The 21,299-nt window shown below is 50.9% G+C and overlaps 1 protein-coding gene across 3 annotated transcripts; it reads left to right on the forward strand.

Annotated features, from left to right (window-relative positions):
* Positions 1-15,050: 15,050 nt before the first annotated feature.
* LOC105941939 (large ribosomal subunit protein eL39-like) lies at positions 15,051-16,600 on the forward strand. 3 transcript variants are annotated; one of them, XM_036492968.2, is made up of 2 exons: positions 15,051-15,185; positions 16,232-16,600. In XM_036492968.2, exon 2 carries the CDS (start codon positions 16,281-16,283, stop codon positions 16,434-16,436), a length of 156 nt encoding a protein of 51 aa, XP_036348861.1. In that variant the 5' UTR covers positions 15,051-15,185; positions 16,232-16,280; the 3' UTR covers positions 16,437-16,600. The 3 variants fall into 3 exon arrangements, with proteins under 3 accessions (XP_036348861.1, XP_036348860.1, XP_058536649.1); XM_036492967.2 differs by having other exon boundaries at positions 15,064-15,197; XM_058680666.1 differs by lacking the exon at positions 15,051-15,185 and adding an exon at positions 15,673-15,709.
* The last annotated feature ends 4,699 nt before the right edge of the window (positions 16,601-21,299 follow it).

The following is a 21,299-nucleotide window of genomic DNA, read 5'->3' on the forward strand; positions in this document are numbered from 1 at the left end:
AGCCACCTGCAGGGACCTCACACACCTGGCTTTGTGCCCCGTGGCCCAGGCTGCTGAGACAGAGCCCTGCTCTCCACCTTGCACCTCCTGCCTGGGCACTTACACAGAAAGGTGAGAGGTGGTCTAACTTCCTCTTTTCTGTAAAAGAGCTCTGGCCTTGTGGTTAGAAGTGAACCCAGGGCCAGGCTATAACTCAGGGGTCCAGTTGCCATTTGCCATGCCTGGCAGCTGTGGGCATTTAAGTGATGAATCAATGGGCCTGGCATATGAGTGCTGGTTCACGTCCCAGCTGCTCCACTTCCCATCCAGCTCCCTGCTTGTGGCCTGGGAAAGCAGTCAAGGATGGCCCAAACCTTTGGACCCTGCACCCGTGTAGAAGACCCAGAAGAAGCTCCTGGCTTCTGGCTTCAGATTGGCTTAGCTCTGGCCTTTGTGGGCACTTGGAAAGTTAACCAGCAAATGGAAGATTTTTCCTCTCTCTCTTTCTGATCTGCCTGCCTAAATCTGACCTGCCTTTCCAATAACAGTAAATCTTCACAAAAGAAACGTGGATCAGGTATTAGAACCATCACCTGCTGCCTTCCAGAGTGAGGGCTTCTGGGAACTCGGAATGGGAAGCAGAGCCAAGCCCCCGTCCCCAACCAGAGCAGCTCTGCAACGGGCAGGGGAAGCTGCCCCCAGCCCACCTCGGGCAAGACTGGAGCCTTCCTGCCTACAGACAGGCAGCTCACAGGGAGATGAGGTGTTCTGGAATGTGAGAGGAAAGCTGGGAGTTCCCTTCTCTCTCGCAGAGTCAGGGATTCTGGGACCCATCACCAGGGACTCCCTAAGGAGTGCCCCAGACACCTGCTGACTGCAGCATTTCCTGTGGCTCTGACCCAACACTGTCCCTATGTCCTCCTGGCACACTCACTGGGGTCAAGGTCCATGCCCTTGGCCAGCAGCAGCCCTCTTCCTCTCTGCTTGCTCTTCTTTTACCTGGTGTAACACATCTTCCCACTCAGCAATCATTCCATGCTCACTAGCTCCATTGTGACAGAGGTGTCTGATTTCCTACCCACTTCTAGACTTCCGGACTAACTTTCTAGAAAAGCCATTGATCTCGCCTTAGGAACAATGCTGTGCTGAGGTGTAAGGATGGGAAAGGAGGATAAACACACAGTTACACCACCTGAAAACCCAAGAGCTTTCCAAAGGTTTGAAGCCTGATCCCCCGCCCCCATCGCTAACCCTCCAAGGAACCCAAAATTGTGCCACACAACATGGAAGTCAAAACTCTGAAAAGGAGCCCGGTGTGGTGGTCTAGCGGCTAAAGTCCTCACCTCCCATATGGGCGCTGGTTCTAATCCTGGCAACCCTGCTTCCCATCCAGCTCCCTGCCTGTGGCCTGGGAAAGCAGCTGAGGATGGCCCAAGGCCTTGGGACCCTGCACTCATGTGGGAGACCCAGAGGAGGTTCCTGGCTCCTGGCTTTGGATCAGCTCAGCTTCAGGCATTGAAGTTACTTGGAGAGTAAATCAGGAGATGAAAGATCTTCCTCTCTGTATATCTGACTTTGCAAGAAAATAAATAAATCTTTAAAAAAAAGTCTGAAAGGATGGGAACAGCATGGTAGCATCGCGTTAATCCTCTGCTTATGATGTTGACATCCACTTGGGCACTGGTTCAAGTCCCAGCTGCTCCGCTTCTGATACAGCCCTGTGCAAATGGCCTGGGAGAGCAATGGACACCCACTCCTGGCTCCTAGCTTCAAACCAGGCCATTGTGGCCGTTTAGGGAGTGAACCAGCAGATGGAAGATCTCTAGCTCTTCCCTCCTTCTCTCTTTCTGCAAGTCTGACTTTCAAGTAAAATAACTACATCCTTTTAAAATATTTATTATTTTTAAAAAGGTTGATTTATTCTTATTGGGAAGTCAGGTATACAGAGAGGAGAAGAGACAGAGAGGAAGATCTGTCCCACTGACTCACTCCAAATCCAGCTGGGTCCAAATCCAGCTCCTGCGCCCAGCAGCGTGGCCTAGTGGCTAAAGTCCTCTCCTTGAACACACCAGGATTCCATATGGGTGCCGGTTCTAATCCCAGCAGCTCCACTTTCCATCCAGCTCCCTGCTTATACCCTGGGAAAGCAGTCGAGGACGGCCCAATGCTTTGGGAGAAGAGACAGAGAGGAAGATCTGTCCCACTGACTCACTCCAAATCCAGCTGGCACAGCACCGGCCGTTGCACACACTTGGAGTGAATCATCGGACGGAAGATCTTCCTGTCTATCTCTCTTCCTCTCTGTATATCTGACTTTGTACTAAAGATAAAATAAATCTTTAAAAAAAAATCCAGCTCCTCCTACCTCTTCCTCGGAGCTGTCCCACCCAGACTGACTAAGCAGCCCCAGGTTTCACTCACCTTACTTTCCAGCACCCTGCACTGTGATTTAGCTGGCAATTTGCTCCAATTTAACTAATTTCTCTTAATGGGAAGAGACATACCTGAGAAGAAAACTCAATGTCAGTATGATTAATAGAAAACTGCTTATTATAATTATAGCAAGACATTTGTATGTGTGCATTTATGTATAAATTTATATGTGAATAATTTCATATAATTATAGAGTACAAACCTAGCACAAAGTGGAATAAAATCCTGAATTTTATCTTTAATATTGTTCATAGAGTTGAGAAGGATGCATGCTCAGATGGACTGATTAGGGTGGGAAGGGTTGAGGAACAGGGGAACGTGGATGAGATGATTTGTTTCCAATTTTCCATTTCTTCTTCCTGTATCTGGGGCAATCAGGGAGAGAATGGGGACGCTGCACCCAGCATTCTAACTGCCTCGGTACCTGGGGATGGGGGTGGCCGCACAACGTCATTCCAGGGTCCCTAATGTAGAGCATGCTCCGAGGGGATTGCTCAAGTAGTTCCAATAGTTCTGAAACAGTATCGATTTCATTGCTTCAAGGATGAGGAAATCCTTCCAAGGTCCATTGGCTGACATAATCCACCCTAGCATCTCTACTTGCCCAAACACTAGCTATCAACTCTTGTCTGGGAGAGTTGTCCAATTCATTCTGCCCTCCATCCTCTGCTCTGGCACCAGATGTCCACTGTAGGCCCCAGTAGACTGCCGTATCCTCCATGTGCATCCAGGCATGCCGTCCACTGCACAATCTTCAGCAACTGAGGAGGTCTGGTTCTGATATCTAAGCATTCCACAGTCGGACCACACATCCTGAGATTCTCCACGTGGTTGGAGTTCTGAGTTCAAGGGGGTGGGCTGGGTCCCCCCAGCATGTCCCTCCAGCCCCAGCTTTTGCACGCATCAGCAGGTAGTAGGTGATGTTATTTAGCCCAGTCCAGGTCTTCTATTTGGGTGGGTGCCTTAGCCTGACCCAGACACACTCTTCAGTTTCCTTAAAAAAAAAAAAAAAAAAAAAAAAAAAAAACAGTCTGTCTCAGCTCCCTCATTGCAAGTGCAGTGGCCTGGTCTATGGAAGCCACAGTACCCATGAATTCATGTGAGAGATGGGATTGGGGCAGAACTGATCAGGCAGCTGCATTTCCCAATATGTGCATTGACTGATGCTGGTGGGATTGAACCTGACCCTGCACTGGCTGGCACACACAAGAGTCAAATCTGAGATCACCCAGGTGAGGTTTCTTGGGAGACAGGACTACCAGGCTCAAACCCCAGCCACAGGGAAAATCACAATATATGTGTCAGGACTGGCCTCCTCAGGTGCTGATGTCTGCACACACACAGGGGACAGCATGTCCAGATGCATGCAGGGGACATGACAGCCTGCTCATCTGGACCAGCAGGGGATATCAAGTGCCTCATCAGCTGATGGGAAGCAGAACAAGTTGGACCACTCTCCTGGCCAAGCTAGCAGCGTGTTCCTGGACCTGTGGATGCGCTAAGGTGGACCTAGACAGCCAACAGACCTTGGAAAGATTTTCTCAACTATGATGCAGTGAAGCCAAAAATATCTCAGAACTATCAAAACCATTCAAGTAACACCCTCAGAATACTGTTCCCCACACCGTGGTCTCTAAGATGTCATGGCCTGATCGTCCCCCATCACCGGGTGCTGATGTGCTTTGACATCAAGGAGCACCCCCCACACACACAGGAGGAAAAAAAAAAATTGAGACATTTGTCCCACCCACTGCTCTCCATACCATGACCTTCCTATCCTATTCAGAGACCCACATGGACATGCATCCCTCTCAACTATGTAAAAGATATTTTAAAAAAATAAATAATAATAATAATAATAATAATGGTACTTTTTGGAACAACTCTATCCTATTTTGGAGTGCCTGGCTCTAGTCTAAGCTCCTCTCCTTCCCTCCCAGCCTCCTGCTGACAGAGCCTCCTGGCAGCCTCCACTGGGTGGGTCTCTGCCACCCACATAGGAATTCTGAGCTCTTGGCTGAAGCCTGGCTGGGCCCTGGCTGTTGCAGATGTGTGGGAGTGACCCAGTGCATGGGAGATGTGTCTTTTGTGTGTGTAAGTCAGGAACTGGAGGGGAACAGAACTCCGGTACGCTGAGGTGCAAGGGAGGCATCTTAACCGCTAGGCTAGACCACGAGCCATGCTGTTACATAATCTTGTAATTAGCGGTAACTTCCAGCATAGCACATTCAGCCTCTCTCTCTCCATCTTGTCTAAAGGAAGTGAAGAAAGATTTTATCACACACCTTTGCTGAAATCTATATAAATTAGACTTTCAACATTACCTTGGCCTGTGAACTTAGCCTTGTAACTGAAAAAAAAAAAAAAAAATAGCTCCTAGGGCAGGCCCTGTGACACAGCCAATTAAGCCTCCACCTGCAGCCCGGCTCTCCCCAGTGGTCGAGTCTTAGCCACTCCATTTCCAAGACCTTGGGCCCCTGCACTTCACGTGGAAAACCCGGATGAAGTTCCTGGTTCCTGGCTTCAGATCAGGCTCAGCTCTGGCCGTTGTAGCCACCTGGGAAGTGAACAAGCTCTCTCTGTCTCTCCTTCACTTTGTAAATCAGCCTTTCCAATGCAAAAATCAATCATTTTAAAAAACAGACCCTACCTGACATGGCAGATGTGGCGACAGTGTGGTCCCATCTGGGTGGTATCAGTACGGAGAGAGGCATGAAGTGACACCCTCATCTTCCAGTGGTCACACACCCCCATTTTTGTAGGGGATTTTCAAAAAGCTCATGAAAAGCAAGGACTAGAAAATAATTGAGCATGAAGTTCAGAAGATTTTGCATCCAAATAGAATTATTTTAATGTGTTTTTAAAGATGGCTTATCTTGGGCTTGGCAGCGTGGCCTAGTGGCTAAGGTCCTCACCTTGATCCCATATGGCCGCTGGTTCTAATCCCAGTGGCTCCACTTCCTCTCTATCCCTCTTTCTCTCAGTATATCTGACTTTGTAATAAAAATAAAATAAATCTTAAAAAAAAAAAGATGGTTTATCTTTATTTTATTTGAAAAACAGAGACCAAAGAGAAGAATGGCCAGCAACAGCCAGGAATGAGCCAGACCAAACCCAGGAAGCCAGCACGCTGTCCGGGTCTCCCGGGTGGGTGGGAGCAACCCCAGTACACAAGCCATCACCTGCTGCCTCCCAAAGGGTACATCAGCAGGAAACTGACCCAGAAGTGAGGACGTGAACCCAGCACTCAGTGTAGGACTCAGTTCCTGTTAACCTTCCGCTTAACAAGCTGAATGCCTGCCCCTTAATATGCCTTTCAAGTCCGTTTTCTATGAACTTTTTTTTAAAGACTTATTTATTTTTATTGGAAAGTCATATTTACAGAAAGAAGGAGAGACTGAGAAAAAGATCTTCCATCTACTGGTTTACTCCCCAAGTGGCCGCAACCGCTGGAGCTAAGCCCATCAGAAGCCAGGAGCTTCTTCCAGGCCTCCCACATGGGTACAGGCTGCCAAGGCTTTGGGCCATCCTCGACTGCTTTCCCAGGCCACAAGCAGGGAGCTGTATGGGAAGCGGAGCAGCCGGGACACAAACCAGCACCCATATGGGATTCTGGTACTTGGAGGTGGAGGATTAGCCAGTTGAGCTGATGCACGGGGGCTACCCATGAACGTCTGAAGTGCCTGTACGTATAAAGGACTGGTAAATGTTGGTCGGGGCCACGACTCCTGGGAACTGTGTGCCATCACCACTGCCTTGAGGAAGTCGTTGATGTCCTCGCTAGGCTCACGCTCCTGAGTGCTCTGGGATTATGTCTTGCTTGGGAGGCTGGTCTGTGTCTAAACACGGGCTAATCAGGACACCAGTGGGGACAAGGACGTGCAGCCCTTCTCTAAGAGCCAAGACTGCAAGAAATGAAAAAGACACCTTTAACTGGGTCACGTAAAAAAGACAGGGGAGTTTTGCAGTGTGTGTTTATTTGTATCTTTATTTATATCTCACTTGGGTTCAAAGAGGAGGCCGGGCATTCGCAGAGCCATGGATTAAACAACAGGTGCCTGGCATCCGCCAGGACGCACAGCTGCCATTGTTGCTGACAGTGGCAGTGGCAGCGGGCACAGTAGTACCACTGACAACATACAAATAAAACAAAATTAAATCTAATAAAATAGCATGGAACATCAGCTTGGGGGGAGGGGATGGTAACTTGCACTTGGGTTGGTACACGAATCATATGGTATAACGTTCTGTTTATGCACCTGTTAAAGATGGGACTGGTACTCTAGTGCAGGTTGAACTGTGCCTGTGATGTCAGCAGGCATTCTATATCTGAGCACGGGTTCGAGTCCCAGTGGCTCTGCTTCTGATCCAGCTCCCTGCTGATAGCCTGGGAAAAGCAACGGAGGATGGTCCAGGCGCTCGGGCCCCCCGCACCCACGTGAGAGACCAGGATGGAGTGCCTGGCTACTGCCTGGTCCAATCCTGGCTGGTGCAGCCATCTGGGGGAGTGAACCAGGGAATGGAAGATCTCTGTTTCTCCCTCTCTCCATGTAACTCTGCCTTAGAAACAAACAAGCAAATCTAAAACTAATTCATTTTAAAAAGCGACTTACGGGGGAGCAGGGGCTCAGTTTCGCCACGAAGATCCCTTTGTCCCCCCCGTCAGGGGTCACTGGGAGGCTCCGCTTGCGGCGCCCTCGGCCTGTTCACGCAGACGCTAGGGGGCAGCACTGCTGGCTCAAATGCCTGGGGCCCTGAAGCCTCAGGGAAACCGGGATGGAGCGCCCAGCTCCTGGCTTCCCCCGCTGTTGTAGGTGGGCATTTGGCAGGGCATAAACCAGCCAGTGGGTGGCACGCTATCTGTGCCTCTGGAATGGTTCATGTTTGTCAATAGCGGGTGGTTTGCTGACTGGAGGCCTAGGTATACATTGGTCATGTGGCTGGTGCAAGCTGGGGTTGGTGGGGTAGTCCTGCCGGCCTCTGTCAGCAGTAGACATGTAGCCACTGCAACGTCCAGTTCTTGATCCAGTCCAACCTGGAGACAGGCGGGCAAACAAGAGCGCAGAGGTGCAGACTGTTGCTTGGTAGGGCTGTAAGTGTGCAGGCTTGCTGGCCAGGCTGCTGTCCCAGGTGCCACAGCCCAGGCGTCCCCCGAGAGCAGTCACCGCCGCGGACCAAGTGAGGGTCGAAACACTGCTGAACGCTAAGACATGGCACCTCCGTCATGCATGTGCTGCTTCCGTGGACGCCCGGGGCCGGGGACAACACTTCCTTCAGCCCTGCACCAGGGTTGGTTCACAAAGAACTGAACACGTTGGGTTTCATTTCTTCCCATCGGAGGTGAGGGTGGAGTATTGGGAAGCTTTTTTTCTTTTCAATTTTTAGAAGATTTATATTTATTATTATTATTATTATTATTATTATTATTATTATTTTGGAAAGGAAGATTTACAGAGAGAAAGTCAGAAAGATCTTCCATCCATTGGGTCATGCCCTAAGTGGCCGCAATGGCTAGAGCTAAGCTGATCTGAAGCCAGGAGCTTCATCCGGGTCTCCCACTCGGGTGCAGGGTCCCAAGATTTTGAGCCATCCTCTACTGTTTTCCAAGGCCACCAACAGAGGCCTAGATGGGAAGTGGAACATTTGGGATACAAACTAATGCCCATATGGGATCCCTGCAGATGCAAAGCAAGGATTTAGCTACTAGGCTGTTACTTTGGGCCCTGTTTTTTCCATTAAAAAAAAAAGTTTTCATTGGGGCCAGACTCGTGATTCACAGGCTAATTCTCTACCTCCAAGTGCTGGCATCTCGTATGGGTGCTGGTTCTAGTCCCAGCTGCTCCACTTCCCATCCAGCTCCCTGTTAATGGCCTGGGAAATCAGCAGAGGAAGGCCCAGGTCCTCGGGCCCTTGCACCACATGGGAGACCCAGAAGAATCTTCTTGCTCCTGGCTGCAGATCTGCTCAGCTCTGGCCAATGCGGCCATCTGGAGAGTGAACCAGTGAATGGAAGATCTTTTTCTCCCTGCCTCTCCTCTCTGTAGGGTTTGCCTTTCTAATAAAAACAAATCATTTTAAAAAATATTTTCATTTAAGTTAAAAGGAAGTGGGGGGAGAGATCTTTGAACTACTGATTTAGTACCGAAATGTCCGAAACAGTCAGGGTCAGGCTGAAGTCAGGAACCTGGAACTTAGTCCAAGCCTTCCATGTGCACGGCAGGCACCCGAGTACTCGAGCTGGACTGGAAGCCAAGGAGTGGCAACTTGAACCAAGCACTCCCACACGGGATGCTTGAGTCCTAAGCCGTGTCTTAGCCACAGTGTCAGGTGTGTACCCCTGCTGTCTGCTGTTTGGCCCTTGTGGTCTGCCCAGCAGGTTCAAGGCAAGCCTGCCTAGGATGGGTACAGTCAAGCTGTGCTGGCATCCCAGCTCCAGCCCCTGCCAGGCCGCTCTCCTGGCCTCCCAGAAGTCTAGGGCCTTTACTCTCCCTGCCAGGGCTGGGATTTGACGTTCCACTTCCCACTCCAACGCATGTCTCCTGTGCCAAGGGCCTCTTGCCACAAGTTATTTTTGTCTCCGCCATAGCTCTGGCCTCCCTGAGTCCAGGCTGCAGAAACTGAAGTACAGAGTTGAGAGGGAGCACCCCTTGGCCCCTTGCCCTGGGACGCCTGCGGGGGGTGGGGAGGGAGCGAGACTCCAGCACCATCCTGCAGGGCTCCAGGCACTGTGCAGGGCCAGCGCCGACCTGTCCCGGCCACGCAGCGTCCCTGACTCCTGCTTTAGAATCCTTGCAGCTCTGCTTCAAGCCTCTCAGGTTTTGGTCTGCAACGTCCTTTGCACCCATCCAGCAGCAAGGCCGCATTTGTGGTCCCCAGTCGTCCTGCATCTCCTGGGGTCCCGTTCTCTCATTTTACCTGAGTCAGAGGCAGAAATTCACTCAAAGCAGCAGGAGGTTTTTAAAATCAAATGCTGTACATCCCCCATTAGGAGCCCATGGCTGTCTGGCTGTGCTACTTGAAAGTAAGCCTCATGACGCAGATGAAGAACAAGCATAAAATGCCATTTCTAACCTAAGAGATCATCCAGTAGAATTTGATTATGTACTGTTTGCAGAAATAGCTAACCCTTGCTAAGTCTCTACCTGTGGTGCCAACATCCCATATGGACAGCAGTTCAGGCCCTGGCTGCTCCACTTCCCATCTAGCTCCCTGCTGATGAACTTGGGAAAGCAGCTGAGAATGGCCCAAAGCCTTGTGCCACTGAACTCATGTGGGAGACTTCAAAGAAACTCCTGGCTCCTGGCTTCAGATCTGCCCAGCTCTGGCCATTATGGCCAGCAAATGGAAGATCTTTGTCTCTCCCCCATAACTCTGTCTTTCAAATAAATATAAAATAAATCTGGACCTGGTGCAGTAGCCTAGTGGCTAAAGTCCTCGCCTTGCACACACTGGGATTCCATATGGGTGCTGGTTTGTGTCCCAGCAGCTCCATTTCCCATCCAGCTCCCTGCACGTGGCCTGGGAAAGCAGTCAAGGATGGCCCAAAGCCTTGGGATCCTACACCAATGTGGGAGACTCAGAAGAGACTCCTGGCTCCTGGCTTCGAACGGCACAGCTCTGGCCATTGTGGCCACTTGGGGAGTGAATCAGCAGACAGAAGAACTTCCTGTCTCTCCTCCTCTCTATATATCTGACTTTACAATAAATTAAAAAGAAAGGTTTCTAATGTTGATAAACTATTAAGAAAAAAAGAATCAGAGTAGCTTGGACTTGACCCAGTACTCCAATATGAGATACCTACACTGCAAGCAATCACTTCACCCACTGTGCCATGATTCCAGCCTCCATCTGCTGACTGGGTTTGCACTGCCATTTCTCATGTAGCCGAGAAGTGAGGCTTGGAGACACGTTTCTGCCCCAGTGCCCCAGTGGGAGGCCGACCAAGAGGGCAGAAATGATGACCCTATGTGTCAGCCTCCTGAACTCACTTTTGTTCATGGGGCCAGTAGACACTGGCATCTTCCTTTCAGACCCTCCAAGTTCCCTCCCCTACACTTTGCCAGGTAAAGTCGGGGGCCACACTTTGACACCCCGCCCAGTCCCACACCCACCTTGTGCCTGACCTGAGGTTTAGCTTTATGCCACGCCTGAGGGAACAGGTGCTGTGAGGAAGCGCCCCCGGATGTGCAGTACATAGAGACCCACCCCGTGCAGTCCCGTTTCTCACCTGGAGGCAGCAGCAGGCCAAAGCTTTAGTAGCTCTGAGGAATGGGGACATGGCCCCAGAGTGCCTCCATGGGCCCTAAGGGCTGGGGGAGACGCTGCCCAACCTGGCCCAGCCTGGCCTGGAGGCAGGCCGAGCCTTGTCTGTCCAGGGTCCAGCTGTGTTCATACCACCTAGTGTGCAGCCTGATTCTGATTCTGAGTTCCAAACTCTAGAATGACAACAGTGGCCACCGTGTACTGACCCGACTGAACCGAACGCTTCCATGTGCGTTATACTTGCAGCCCCCTGTCAGCTGCAGTGGGGCCAGTCCCTAAGCTGAGGTCTCGGTGTCTGAGTTATTCAAGGTCAAGTGGGCCAAAGTAGGAGGTCTGCTCCCTCTGGGCTGAATCTAGGGTCCCTGGCTTTGTGTTCCTTTAAAATATCAGCTTGTACGTGAATCAGTGGATAAAGCCACTGCCCGTGTGGGGGCCAGTTCCTGTTCTGGCTCTTCTACTTCTGATCTAACTCCACTGTCAAGGTCATTAGCAAGGAACTAGAGCAGAAGTAGAGTAGCCAGCTCATGAACCAGTGCCCACACGGGACGCTGGTGCCACAGGCAGAGGATTAGCACGCAGTGCTACCGCACCAGTCCCACCGCACCAGTCCCTGACACATGCCTTTTTGCAAAATACTCAAAATCATAAGATCTTCTTTGTTGTAAAACTACCCAACAGATAGTGGGTTAATTGAGTCATACGTTCACTTTCTTTTTTTTAACTTCTGTATTACTTTGATATTTCTTAAGGATTTATTTATTTTTATTTGAAAGCCAGATTTACAGAAATAAAGAGTGAGACAGAGAAATCTTCCTGGTTCACTCTTCAAGTGGCTATAAGAGCCAGACCTGAGCTAATCTGAAGCCAGGAGTTTCTTCTGGCTCTCCCATGTGGATGCAGAGGCCCAACGCCTCTACTGCCCTCCCAGGCCACAGGCGGGGGGCTGGATCAGAAGTAGGGCAGCCAGGACGTGAACCAGCACCCGTACAGGATGCCAGTGCCACAGAGAGGATTAGCCTGATACATCAACAGGTCTGACCCTCAACTTGTTTTTTTAAGTTTATTTAAAGGTGAGGAGATGACAGGGATATAAGGAGGACTGAGAGAGGGCAAATATTTCTGCCTTACATGGGATGAGAGAGATTGCCCTTCCATGTTGCCAGTCTTCAGATGATCTTGGGAAAGGGAGTGGTTTCCTAATACCACCCCAAATGCCTGGGAAGAGGGTATGTCCTGGGGAGGGGTCACTGACAGGTGGGATGGCATTTACAAGGAGCAGAGGGAGTGTAGTTTCCAGACCCCAAGCTAGCCACCTACCTGTCCCATTTCATTTCCTCTCCGGAATTTTCAACTTTAAATGTAGGAGTTGCTGAAGGGTGAAGAAGGATCTGTAATTACTTCCTGATGATGAAGGGTGTAGGGCTTGCCTAGCCCAGGTTTGAAATTCTTCCTGGTTCATCTGTTGGATCCTTCTCACGAACTGCAGAATTTTCAGTGTCAGTGGCAATGTCCCCATGCATCATTACTCTGAGATGTTGTTGGCTTGTCTGCGCAGCAGTCAGTAATGCAGGTGGTTTAGGCACGCAGCGTGTGTGCTGAGGCCAGACCACACACCACGAGTTCTGGTCCGTAAGTCCAGAGATTCTGACATGCCTGAGGCCAACATGAGAAGAAAGGACACGTTGTCTGCACATGCCTAAGTACAAGGCAAACTAGGCCCACAGTTGGGGGTAGAAGGTAGGTTTTTAGTAAAGATATAATGAAGTAGACATTTAATACTCAGTTGCATGAGTAAACTGTTCAAAGGGTACTCACCCTCAAAAATGCCTCCAGAGAAGCCTCATGCTAAGGGCATCCTGAAGCAGCCCGGAAAAGGAAAACCATAAAAGATTAAGACACTTGGGAGGTGCTGTGCCACCACAGATTAAACCACTGCTTATAATGCCAGCATCCCATATTGAGCACAACTTCAAGTCCTAGTGTTCTTCAGATCCAGGTCCCTGTCAATACTTCCGCAATGGAACTGAAGGACTGCCAACTCCTTGAGATTCTGCCAGCCAAGGGGGAGATCCAGACGGAGCTTCTGGCTCCTAGCTTCAGTTCAGCTCAGCTCCGGCCACTGTGGCCATTTGGGGAGTGAACCAGTGAATAGAAGTTTCTCTGTCTTCTGTCTCTGTAAAATAGGTCAAAGAAAGAAAGAATCGCCCCCCAAAAAAATATGAGAGTAAAAGAATCCCCCATCTCAAAAAAAAAAAAAAAAAAAAAAAAGACAAATTTTCTATCTGCTGGTTTGCTCCCTAAATGCATGCAACAGCCCCAGCTGGGTGCCTGTGATACTTGGTCTGTGTCTCCCATGTTGGGGGTGGGTGCAAGCACTTGAGTACTTGAGAATTGCCTGCCACTCCCAGGGTGTGCCTGCTGGTGTGAGCGTCCCAAGCGGCCTCTTAGCCGCTTCACCAACTACTCTCCCCCACTCCATCATTTCTATTCCTTCCACATCTGTCCTCTTCTATGCAGGGTAGCCTTTGTCAGGGGCCAGTGTTGTACGGGCATTAAGCCACCTGTTGCCAGTGCCTGAGTTTGGAGTTGCCACCTCTTCTTTCCATCCAGCTTCCTGCTCACGCACACCCTGGGAGGCAGCAGGTGATGGCCCAAGTACCTGGGTCCCTTCTCCCCGTGTGGAGATCCAGAGTTCAACCTGACCCAGCCCTTGCTGCTGTGGACCTGTGGGGAGTGAACCAGTGGGTGGAAGTTTTCTCTCTTATGTTGCCTTTCACATCAATGAAACAAAAATTTGCCACAAAGTTCACGGGTCAAGGTGCACTATCTTTCAATTATCTTTTAATCCCACTGCCATGACCTTTTGGAGGTACACTGTAAACACACAGAACCTCAGAAGCAGCAAAGGCACAGGCTGGTCTATTATTTTGTTTTCTGGTCTCTAAGGAGTTTCTCATTCTTATTTGAAGGCAGATTTACAGAGAGAAGAGCCAGAGAGCTCCTCCCATCTGTTAGCTCACACCCCTAAATGGCCACAATGCCTGGAGCTGAGCAGATCCGAAGCCAGGAGCTTCTTCTGTGTCTTCCATGCAGGTGCAGGGTCCCAGGGCTTTGGGCTACCCTCTGCTGCTTCCCAGGCCATAATCAGAATGCTGGATCAGAAATGGAGCATCTGGGATACAAGCCAGCACCCTTATGGGATGCCAGCGCTAAAGGTGAAGGAGACTTGGCTGATTTCAGCATGGCACTGGTCCTTCTAACTTCTCATTGAATGTAACTGTGGCACTGAGGCGTAACACACATTCACTTCCTCTAGCTATAAAGCGTACATTTCAGTGATGTGTAGTACATTCAGAATCGGGCAGCCATCACCAGCATCCGTCTTATGGCATTCTCATCACCCACAAACAAACATCGTCTCTCTTAGCTGCCACCATCATCATCACCCACGCGCTGTCTGGATGTCTCACGTAAATGTCGCTCCCCATGGCTTTTTGATTTTCCTTATTTGGATGACCACAGATGACAAAAGCAAGTTTGGGACATCACAGCTGAGCAGTTCTGTAGGGATCAGAGTGACAATGAGGAAAAACAAAAGAATTTGCTTCTTTTTTCAAGTTATTTGAATAGTTTTGTTTGAAGGGTAGGAAATTTCCAATCTCCTGTTTCCCTCCTCAAATGTTTGCAACAGCCGGGCCTTGGCCAGGCCAAAGCCAGGAGCCCCGGGGCTGAACTCAGGTTTTCCACACGAGTCACAGCGACCTGACCGCTTCCTCCAGGCCTGTACCTCACTTTTCAGGTACTAGCCTACACCTGTCGTTCCTTCTGGTAAGTTCTGGAAAATGAAGGTGGCTAAGAAGACCGTAATGCAAACAGCTTAGATCCCTAGAAAAATGTCAAATCTTTACAAACAACGTTGACCCAGGCGGGCAAGGGTAGTACAGGCCTGCTCATTCATGATTGAGGACCCGGAGCCCAGAAACTAGCAGCGCCGGACACAAGGCGCAAGCTCTTCGGGGATCACCAACGGCGCCTAGGACACCGGGCTGGCGCTGGCCGAGGTCCCGCGGACGAATCACCGGTCCCGCTCAGCAGCGTCCCTGGGGCCCGGGGCACCTCTCCCGGCGCGGAGCTCGGGGAAGTCTTCGGGGCGAACTCGGGTGTTCCTGCCAACGAGCCGCCCCGCCCGGTCCTCCTCCTCAGGCGGCCGCGGTGCCCACGACGCACCAACCGCCAACTCCCGCTCGTCGTGGGACCTGAGGCCACGCAGCCACCTGCAGGGGCACGCCGAGCGCCCCGAGCTGGGGGGGGGGCGGGACCCACGCAGCAGCGGGCCAATCCCAGGCCCCGCTCTGTGCTGGGGGCGGGACGTCCGCCCCTCACTCCGCCCCCTCGCTCCCTCGGGCCGGCGGAAGGCGAGGGGTGACCTAGGCAACCGGCCCAGCTGAGCCGCCCTGCCGCCGAGCTGGCCGCCGACCCGCCCTTCTTGGCACCGCGGTCGGGAAGCCAAGGTCTCGGAAAGGGTAAAAAGGGACGGAGGTTGTTGATTGGTTGGCTGCGTGGGGCCTTACCCAGGCTGGTGTGGTGGTGATCCCGGGCCGCGCGCTTTCGAAAAAGCCAAGCTTAGTTGAGCTTAGTTGGAGGTGGGAGGGGGGGACGGTTAGAGAAAAATTCTAGATTTTTCCATTTAAACTCGCGGATGAAGCGGAGTTGGGGCTCACTGCCGGAGCTGCTCGTTGTGGCGTGCCGCTCCGAGTGGCGGCATTGGCAAGGAAAAGGCGGGCGTTTGGTGTCGGCGTTTGAACCGCGGAGTGGGCTTCCTCCCTTCTCCGAAAGGCTGTTGGAAGCGGTTACCTCACGCCATGGGCGCCCGGGGGAGGCAGGTGGCCGGCTTGGAGAGGCGCAGTCCAGGCTGAGGGTCCGTCCGGCTGGCTGGCGCCGAGGGGCCCCAGGACCCGGGCGGGAGAGGACAGGGCGAGGCAGTGAGCCGAGGCACTGGGGTGTGATGCGCGGCTTAGGATCGGACTCCCTCCCGGTGGGATTCTGAGCTGAGGAGGGCCAGCTCTAAAACTGTTTAAAAGGATCGCTCTTGGCTGCTGCCGGTTGGGAACTGATTGGAAAGGGGCAAGGCTAGTCTCAGGAAGGCCCCCCACCTTCCCCCAAAAGCACTCCCCCACAAAAAAAAAATCAATACACATACAGTGCAGCCTGTCCCCATATGCACGGCTTGACCAGGGGCTTGTCAGTACTTGCAGTATTCCCCTCGGAGAAGCCAGGCGGTGAGCAGGGCACCCGGCAGCAGGTGAACCTAGCCAGGGAGCAAGGAGGGGCCATGTGGCCCATCCCCACTCCTGGGGATCCAGCTTCACTCCTGGGTCTTGGTTTTGGGAGTGGGGTGTGTAAGGAGGGGGGGTGTGACCACAGTGCGGTCCAGATGGCAGTGCAGGTTGAGGGGGGAGGGCAGGATCTCTGGACAGAATCTCCTGCAACAGTTTAATTGGAGATGAGGCAGCAAGGGGCGGAAAAAAAAGTAACAGGCTTGTCTCTTCCTTGCCAGCCTGCCCTCGTTGCGCCTGTGGCAAGTGAAGTCTCCATTCTGCCTTGCCATGTCTTCCCACAAGACTTTCCGGATCAAGCGGTTCCTGGCCAAGAAACAGAAGCAAAACCGCCCCATCCCCCAGTGGATTTGGATGAAAACTGGCAACAAAATCCGGTACAACTCCAAGAGGAGACACTGGCGGAGAACCAAGTTGGGCCTGTGAGGGGCTGCAGTGGAGACGGCACATGTCTGCGCTGTGCCCAGGGTTACTGTCATCTTGTCAAGTTGAAAATGTCACCGCTCTCTGGACTTGGAAAATGGCTTTCCCTTTTGTTTCTATAGTCTGTACTAGTATGTTAGTTCAGTAATAAATTTGTGAAAACTTTGGTTTTTGGCTGCAAAGTCAAAAAAGAATTCTGAGAAATTTGGAAATTCACAATATTTAGGAATTAAGCAACACACTCCTATAAAATATTTTACGTATTATTTGAAAGGCAGAATTGTGAAGATAAAGCAAGAGAGCAAGACAGAGATTTTCCATCCACTGATTCACACTTGCCAAACGGCTGCAATGGCCAGCGCTGGGCCAGGCCTGAGGCAGGAGCTTTGTCCAGTCTTCCACGTGGGTGCAGGGTCCCAAAGCTTTGGGCCACCCTCTGCTGCTTTCCCAGGCCACAAGCAGGGAGCTGGATGGGAAGTGGAGCCACTGGGACACGAACCTGTGCCCATATGGGAGCCTGCTGCTCACAAAAATACAAACATAAGGCACCATGCAGTAGCCTAATGGCTAAGTCCTCATCTTGCATGTGCCAGGATCCCATATGAGCCCCAGTTTGTGTCCCAGTGGTTCCACTTCCCATCCAGCTCCCTGCTAGTGGCCTGGGAAAGCAGTCGAGGACGGCCCAAAACCTTGGGACCCAAAAAAAATCATCTCTAGGAGGAAGCTCCTGCATGGACTTCTAGCCTGGACTTCTCTCACCAGTTCCAGGATCCTATATGTGTATATATGTACCTGTGTGTGCATTTATCTCTGGTTATCTACTTGATATCCTCACTTGGATGCCAAGGACATCTTGAACTCAACATGTCTAAAACACACTCACTCAGCCACCCACCCCACAACGCCACCCGGCTACCTCTGCCATCCTTAGTTCCTCTCTCCTAACTACTCACACGTTGGTTGCACTACGAAGTCCTGCTGAGTCTCCCTCCAACATTTCCTATATTCCTCTATTCCTTCCCTCCTGGATGTTGTCTCACTAATCAAAGCCACGTTTCCCATCTGGATGACACAAGAGCTTCCAGCAGGGTCTTCCTGCTTCCTTGTCTGTGTGTCTGTAAGGCACTGTCATATGGCCACTCACTGACCTTGGGACGGCATCCAGTCTTCTAACCTCCAGGGGCTCCTACTGGCTAAATACGGGCGACTTGGACACCAAAATCATTCCTGTTAGTAACCAATTATAAAATTATGGAAACTAATAGAAATCTAAACATTCTGTTAAGGGTAAATTGTAAATAAGTGGTTGGAACAATGTCAAACGTTAGCTATTGCACATGGAGGGAGTGCTGGAATTGAAGAGGTAGGACTTCGAAACCATCACAAAGATTGATTCAGACAGGAATCATCATAGATGTGAAATGTTATCTATTTAATCATCAACGTGGAATAGGGTATTTTCACAGTCTTGAAGTGTCCCCCCATAGATTATTAGACACAGAGGAAATGGTAACTGCAAAGGAGGTATCAGATCACGCTGCTGGGGGAATCAAAATGAAAACCACCCGGGGGGAACAGCGAAGAACACACCCTCACTTAACGTAGTCTTCCAGTCAGGAATGCATCACCCCATACATAACAGCAAACCGTAGATAAATCCAAACAGAGGAATGCACCATTCAAACAAATGGAGATACCACAGTCTTAAGTGAGGTCAAGGTCACCAAACAGGAAGAAAGGTGAACTATCCCAGACACTAAAGAGAAATGACAACTGAATGTAACATGTCATCCTGAACTGGATGGAAACTGGATCCTGGACTAGAGGGAAGGCGCTGGAGAAAGGACATGGTTGAGATGACTGACGAGACAGGCGGAAAACTAGCTACCGGATTGCATCAATGTCAAATTCAGGGGCGTGGCTAACCGCACTTCAGGAAGAGACACCGCGTTGTGGGCTAAGGGAGAGTGATGTACACAACATATTCTCAAGAAGTTCAGAATCATAATAATAAAAAAAAAACCTCACATCTAGACGTGGTAAGTACAGACAGCAATCAACGCAAATCGGGTAAAAGCTTAACAACAGGTGAACCTGTGGGGAAAGATCTGGGTCAGAGACTTCCTTGGCACTGCCTGCAACTTTTCAGTCATTATTTCTTCCTCTGGCCCACGAGGTCCCCGTCTCTGGCCCTGTCCAGCCCTCCCAGCCTCATCTGGCCACATCTCCCTGCACTCAGTTCCAGCTACATAGGCTCCCAACGTGCCAAGTTCTTCCTCTCTCTGTCTTGAATCTCAGGGTTAGGGTAATTTGTTCTTTCTCAAAACAGCCTTCTTTGCCACCCTGCCAAGCCTGATTCAGAGCGGCTACAGTTGTCTCTGAGCTCCCAGTTTCTCCTTCATGACACCTGTCACAGTGTATTAAAGAGGATGTGTTCGGGGAAGATTGCTTAGCGCCATTCTTCCCTAGCAGCCTAGAGTGTCTCTGATGCCAGGGAGTCTTGACTCATGAATGCATTCAAGGTCCTGGTGACTGGATCCAGCCCAAGGCCGGGCACCCAGAAGGTAGCTGAATGAATGAATGAATGAATAAATGAATGAATTCGCTCCCCCAGATTTGCTCCCAAACTGCTGGCCCATCTCAAAGCCCGAGCACCTAGCCAAGAGAATTTTGTCTTTCAAGGCCTTGTTGGACTCCACCTCTCATGATGACAGCATTTGAAACTCAGAGGGCACGGTGGGCAGGAAGGGGACTTGGGAGGAAGATTCAAGAGGAGAGATGAGTTAAGGGAGAAATGTTTAATTAGTTGAGAGCCTGGAATTTCCAAGGACCCATGGGGAGGCAGCTGATAGGTCAGGCTGGTGCTGAAGGGGGAAGCCTGGGCGTAAATGAGCAAAACAAAGAAAAAAGTGAAAATCGGGCTCCAAGGACCTTGTGGGCTAAGCAGAGCAAAACAGCCCCAGAAGCATAGTGTAGAGGAGGAGGAGGCAGCAGGAGAGGAAGGCTGGTTAGCGCAGGCAAGAGAGGACACTTAGGCGCTGGACCCACCACCTGGCACCTGGTGGATTGAGGCAGCTTGGTAGGGAGTGAAGGGCTGGGTCACAGCATCTAGACAGTGTGGCCTTGGGCAAGGGCCTTATCTCTCCTCCCAGACTCCCAAACCTCAGCTGCAAAGCCAGAATCAAGCTGGTGTTTACGGGGCTGCTGGCAGGGTTATAGAAGTCTCTGGAAGGACCCCTGGAGGAGCCTGGGTATGCAGTCTCTGGGATGAGTAACATCTCAAGTGCACAGCCAGTGGGAGAGAAGGTTCCGGCTCCGACCGGTGGGGAGCGCTCCCAAGTTCAGCCTGCACCAGTCAGTTCCAAACAATGGTCAAGGGGCCTCCTTTCAGTTCCACGTCCCCTCCCTGGGATGTGACCGCTGATGCAGTGACCAGGTTCTCCCGGACAGCAACCTTGCTCCAAGCCTCTGCATGCAAATCAGCATGCCCCAGGTCAGAGCACACTATGGGGTTTGCTCATTTGTCTGTAACTGACCCTCACCTAGCTGCACCTTACGCCTATTTTTTCTGCCAACCAGGGCACACCGCCTCCTCCACACAGCTCCCTTCTGGGGCTGCCTAGTTGGGAGGGAACGCTAAGAGCAGAGCTGCTGACAAACTCATCAGGAGAGGCAGGAGGAGCAGGTACACATCAGTTCACAGCTTAGAAAGTCCTCCTCCCACCCACCGCCTTCCTTGCCTCCTCACAAGTGCCCTGGGAGCTACACACCACAGTGCCTCACCCCCTGATTTATATGAATCAAACAGGTGCTACAACGTGCTCTGCTCCATGCTGGGAGTTTTCCATGTTGCAATCACACTGAAACTCACTACAACCCTCTGTAACAGACTCAGTCGGGGGTCCATTTTACAGAAGGGGAAAATGGAGTGGTTACAACTGACCCCGAATCATCAAAGAGGTAGTAGGTAACAGGGCCAGGAATCAGGCCTTAGGCAGACTCCCAAGCCATGGCCCCTCCCAGGTTATTTCCCACACGTGCTTCTACATTTAAACTGAGAAAGGGATCTGAAAGAGCCGGCATCCGGCCCAGGAGCCGCACGGTCTCGGCTCCATCACACAGGCCCTGCATCTGGAGTGTCCCACAGAGCAAAGCCTTGTGGCACTTAGCAGGAAATTCATGTTTTACTGAATTTCAATCTGCCCCAATACACAAAATGAGGAAAAAAAACAAATAGAAGTCTCCTGTGAGAATGAATGCCTCCCAACCTACACAGAGGCCTTGCTGGATTGAAGGAATTCACTTAAGAAGCCAGAAAAGGAAAGGCTGACCCAGCGTCTAAAGTTAGGGGAGACATTCCCACATCTCCCCGTGGAAGGTAAGACAGAACCCAGGGAGGCCCTTCAGTAATTAAGGAAAAGACTAAAGTGAACGCTTGGTCGTGTCGGCTGTGAGCAGGAACTCCTTTGCACAAAGTGAGTATTCACTGTGTATACACACCGTGTGTCTTCTCTAAATCTTAGGAATGATGTTCCAAGAAATACTGGGTTTGGAAACCAAGCAAGCCCTTAAGTTGGCAATCTGAACTCAGTGTAGTGTTTGCTGAAGATACAAAACATTTTGGAAACAAAGATTAGCTAATAACACTTGCTGGAATGTCTCAGGTTTTTAACGTTGCTGTGACCTCTAGGTCTTTGTCACTGCGACTCCAATCTATATCCCTGTCACGTGTTCTTAGCCAAAATGCTGAGAAGTGAGATAAAGTACAGAAAGTTACGAAAGATGCAGAATGAGATGATTTTCAAGAATTCCAATGTCTCAGTTCCAAATCCCCTTGGTTTGTGAATTTGGAAAACTGCCCAGAGA

The sequence above is a fragment of the Ochotona princeps genome, chromosome 24 (genome assembly GCF_030435755.1).
Source record: "Ochotona princeps isolate mOchPri1 chromosome 24, mOchPri1.hap1, whole genome shotgun sequence".
Lineage (NCBI taxonomy): Eukaryota > Metazoa > Chordata > Mammalia > Lagomorpha > Ochotonidae > Ochotona > Ochotona princeps.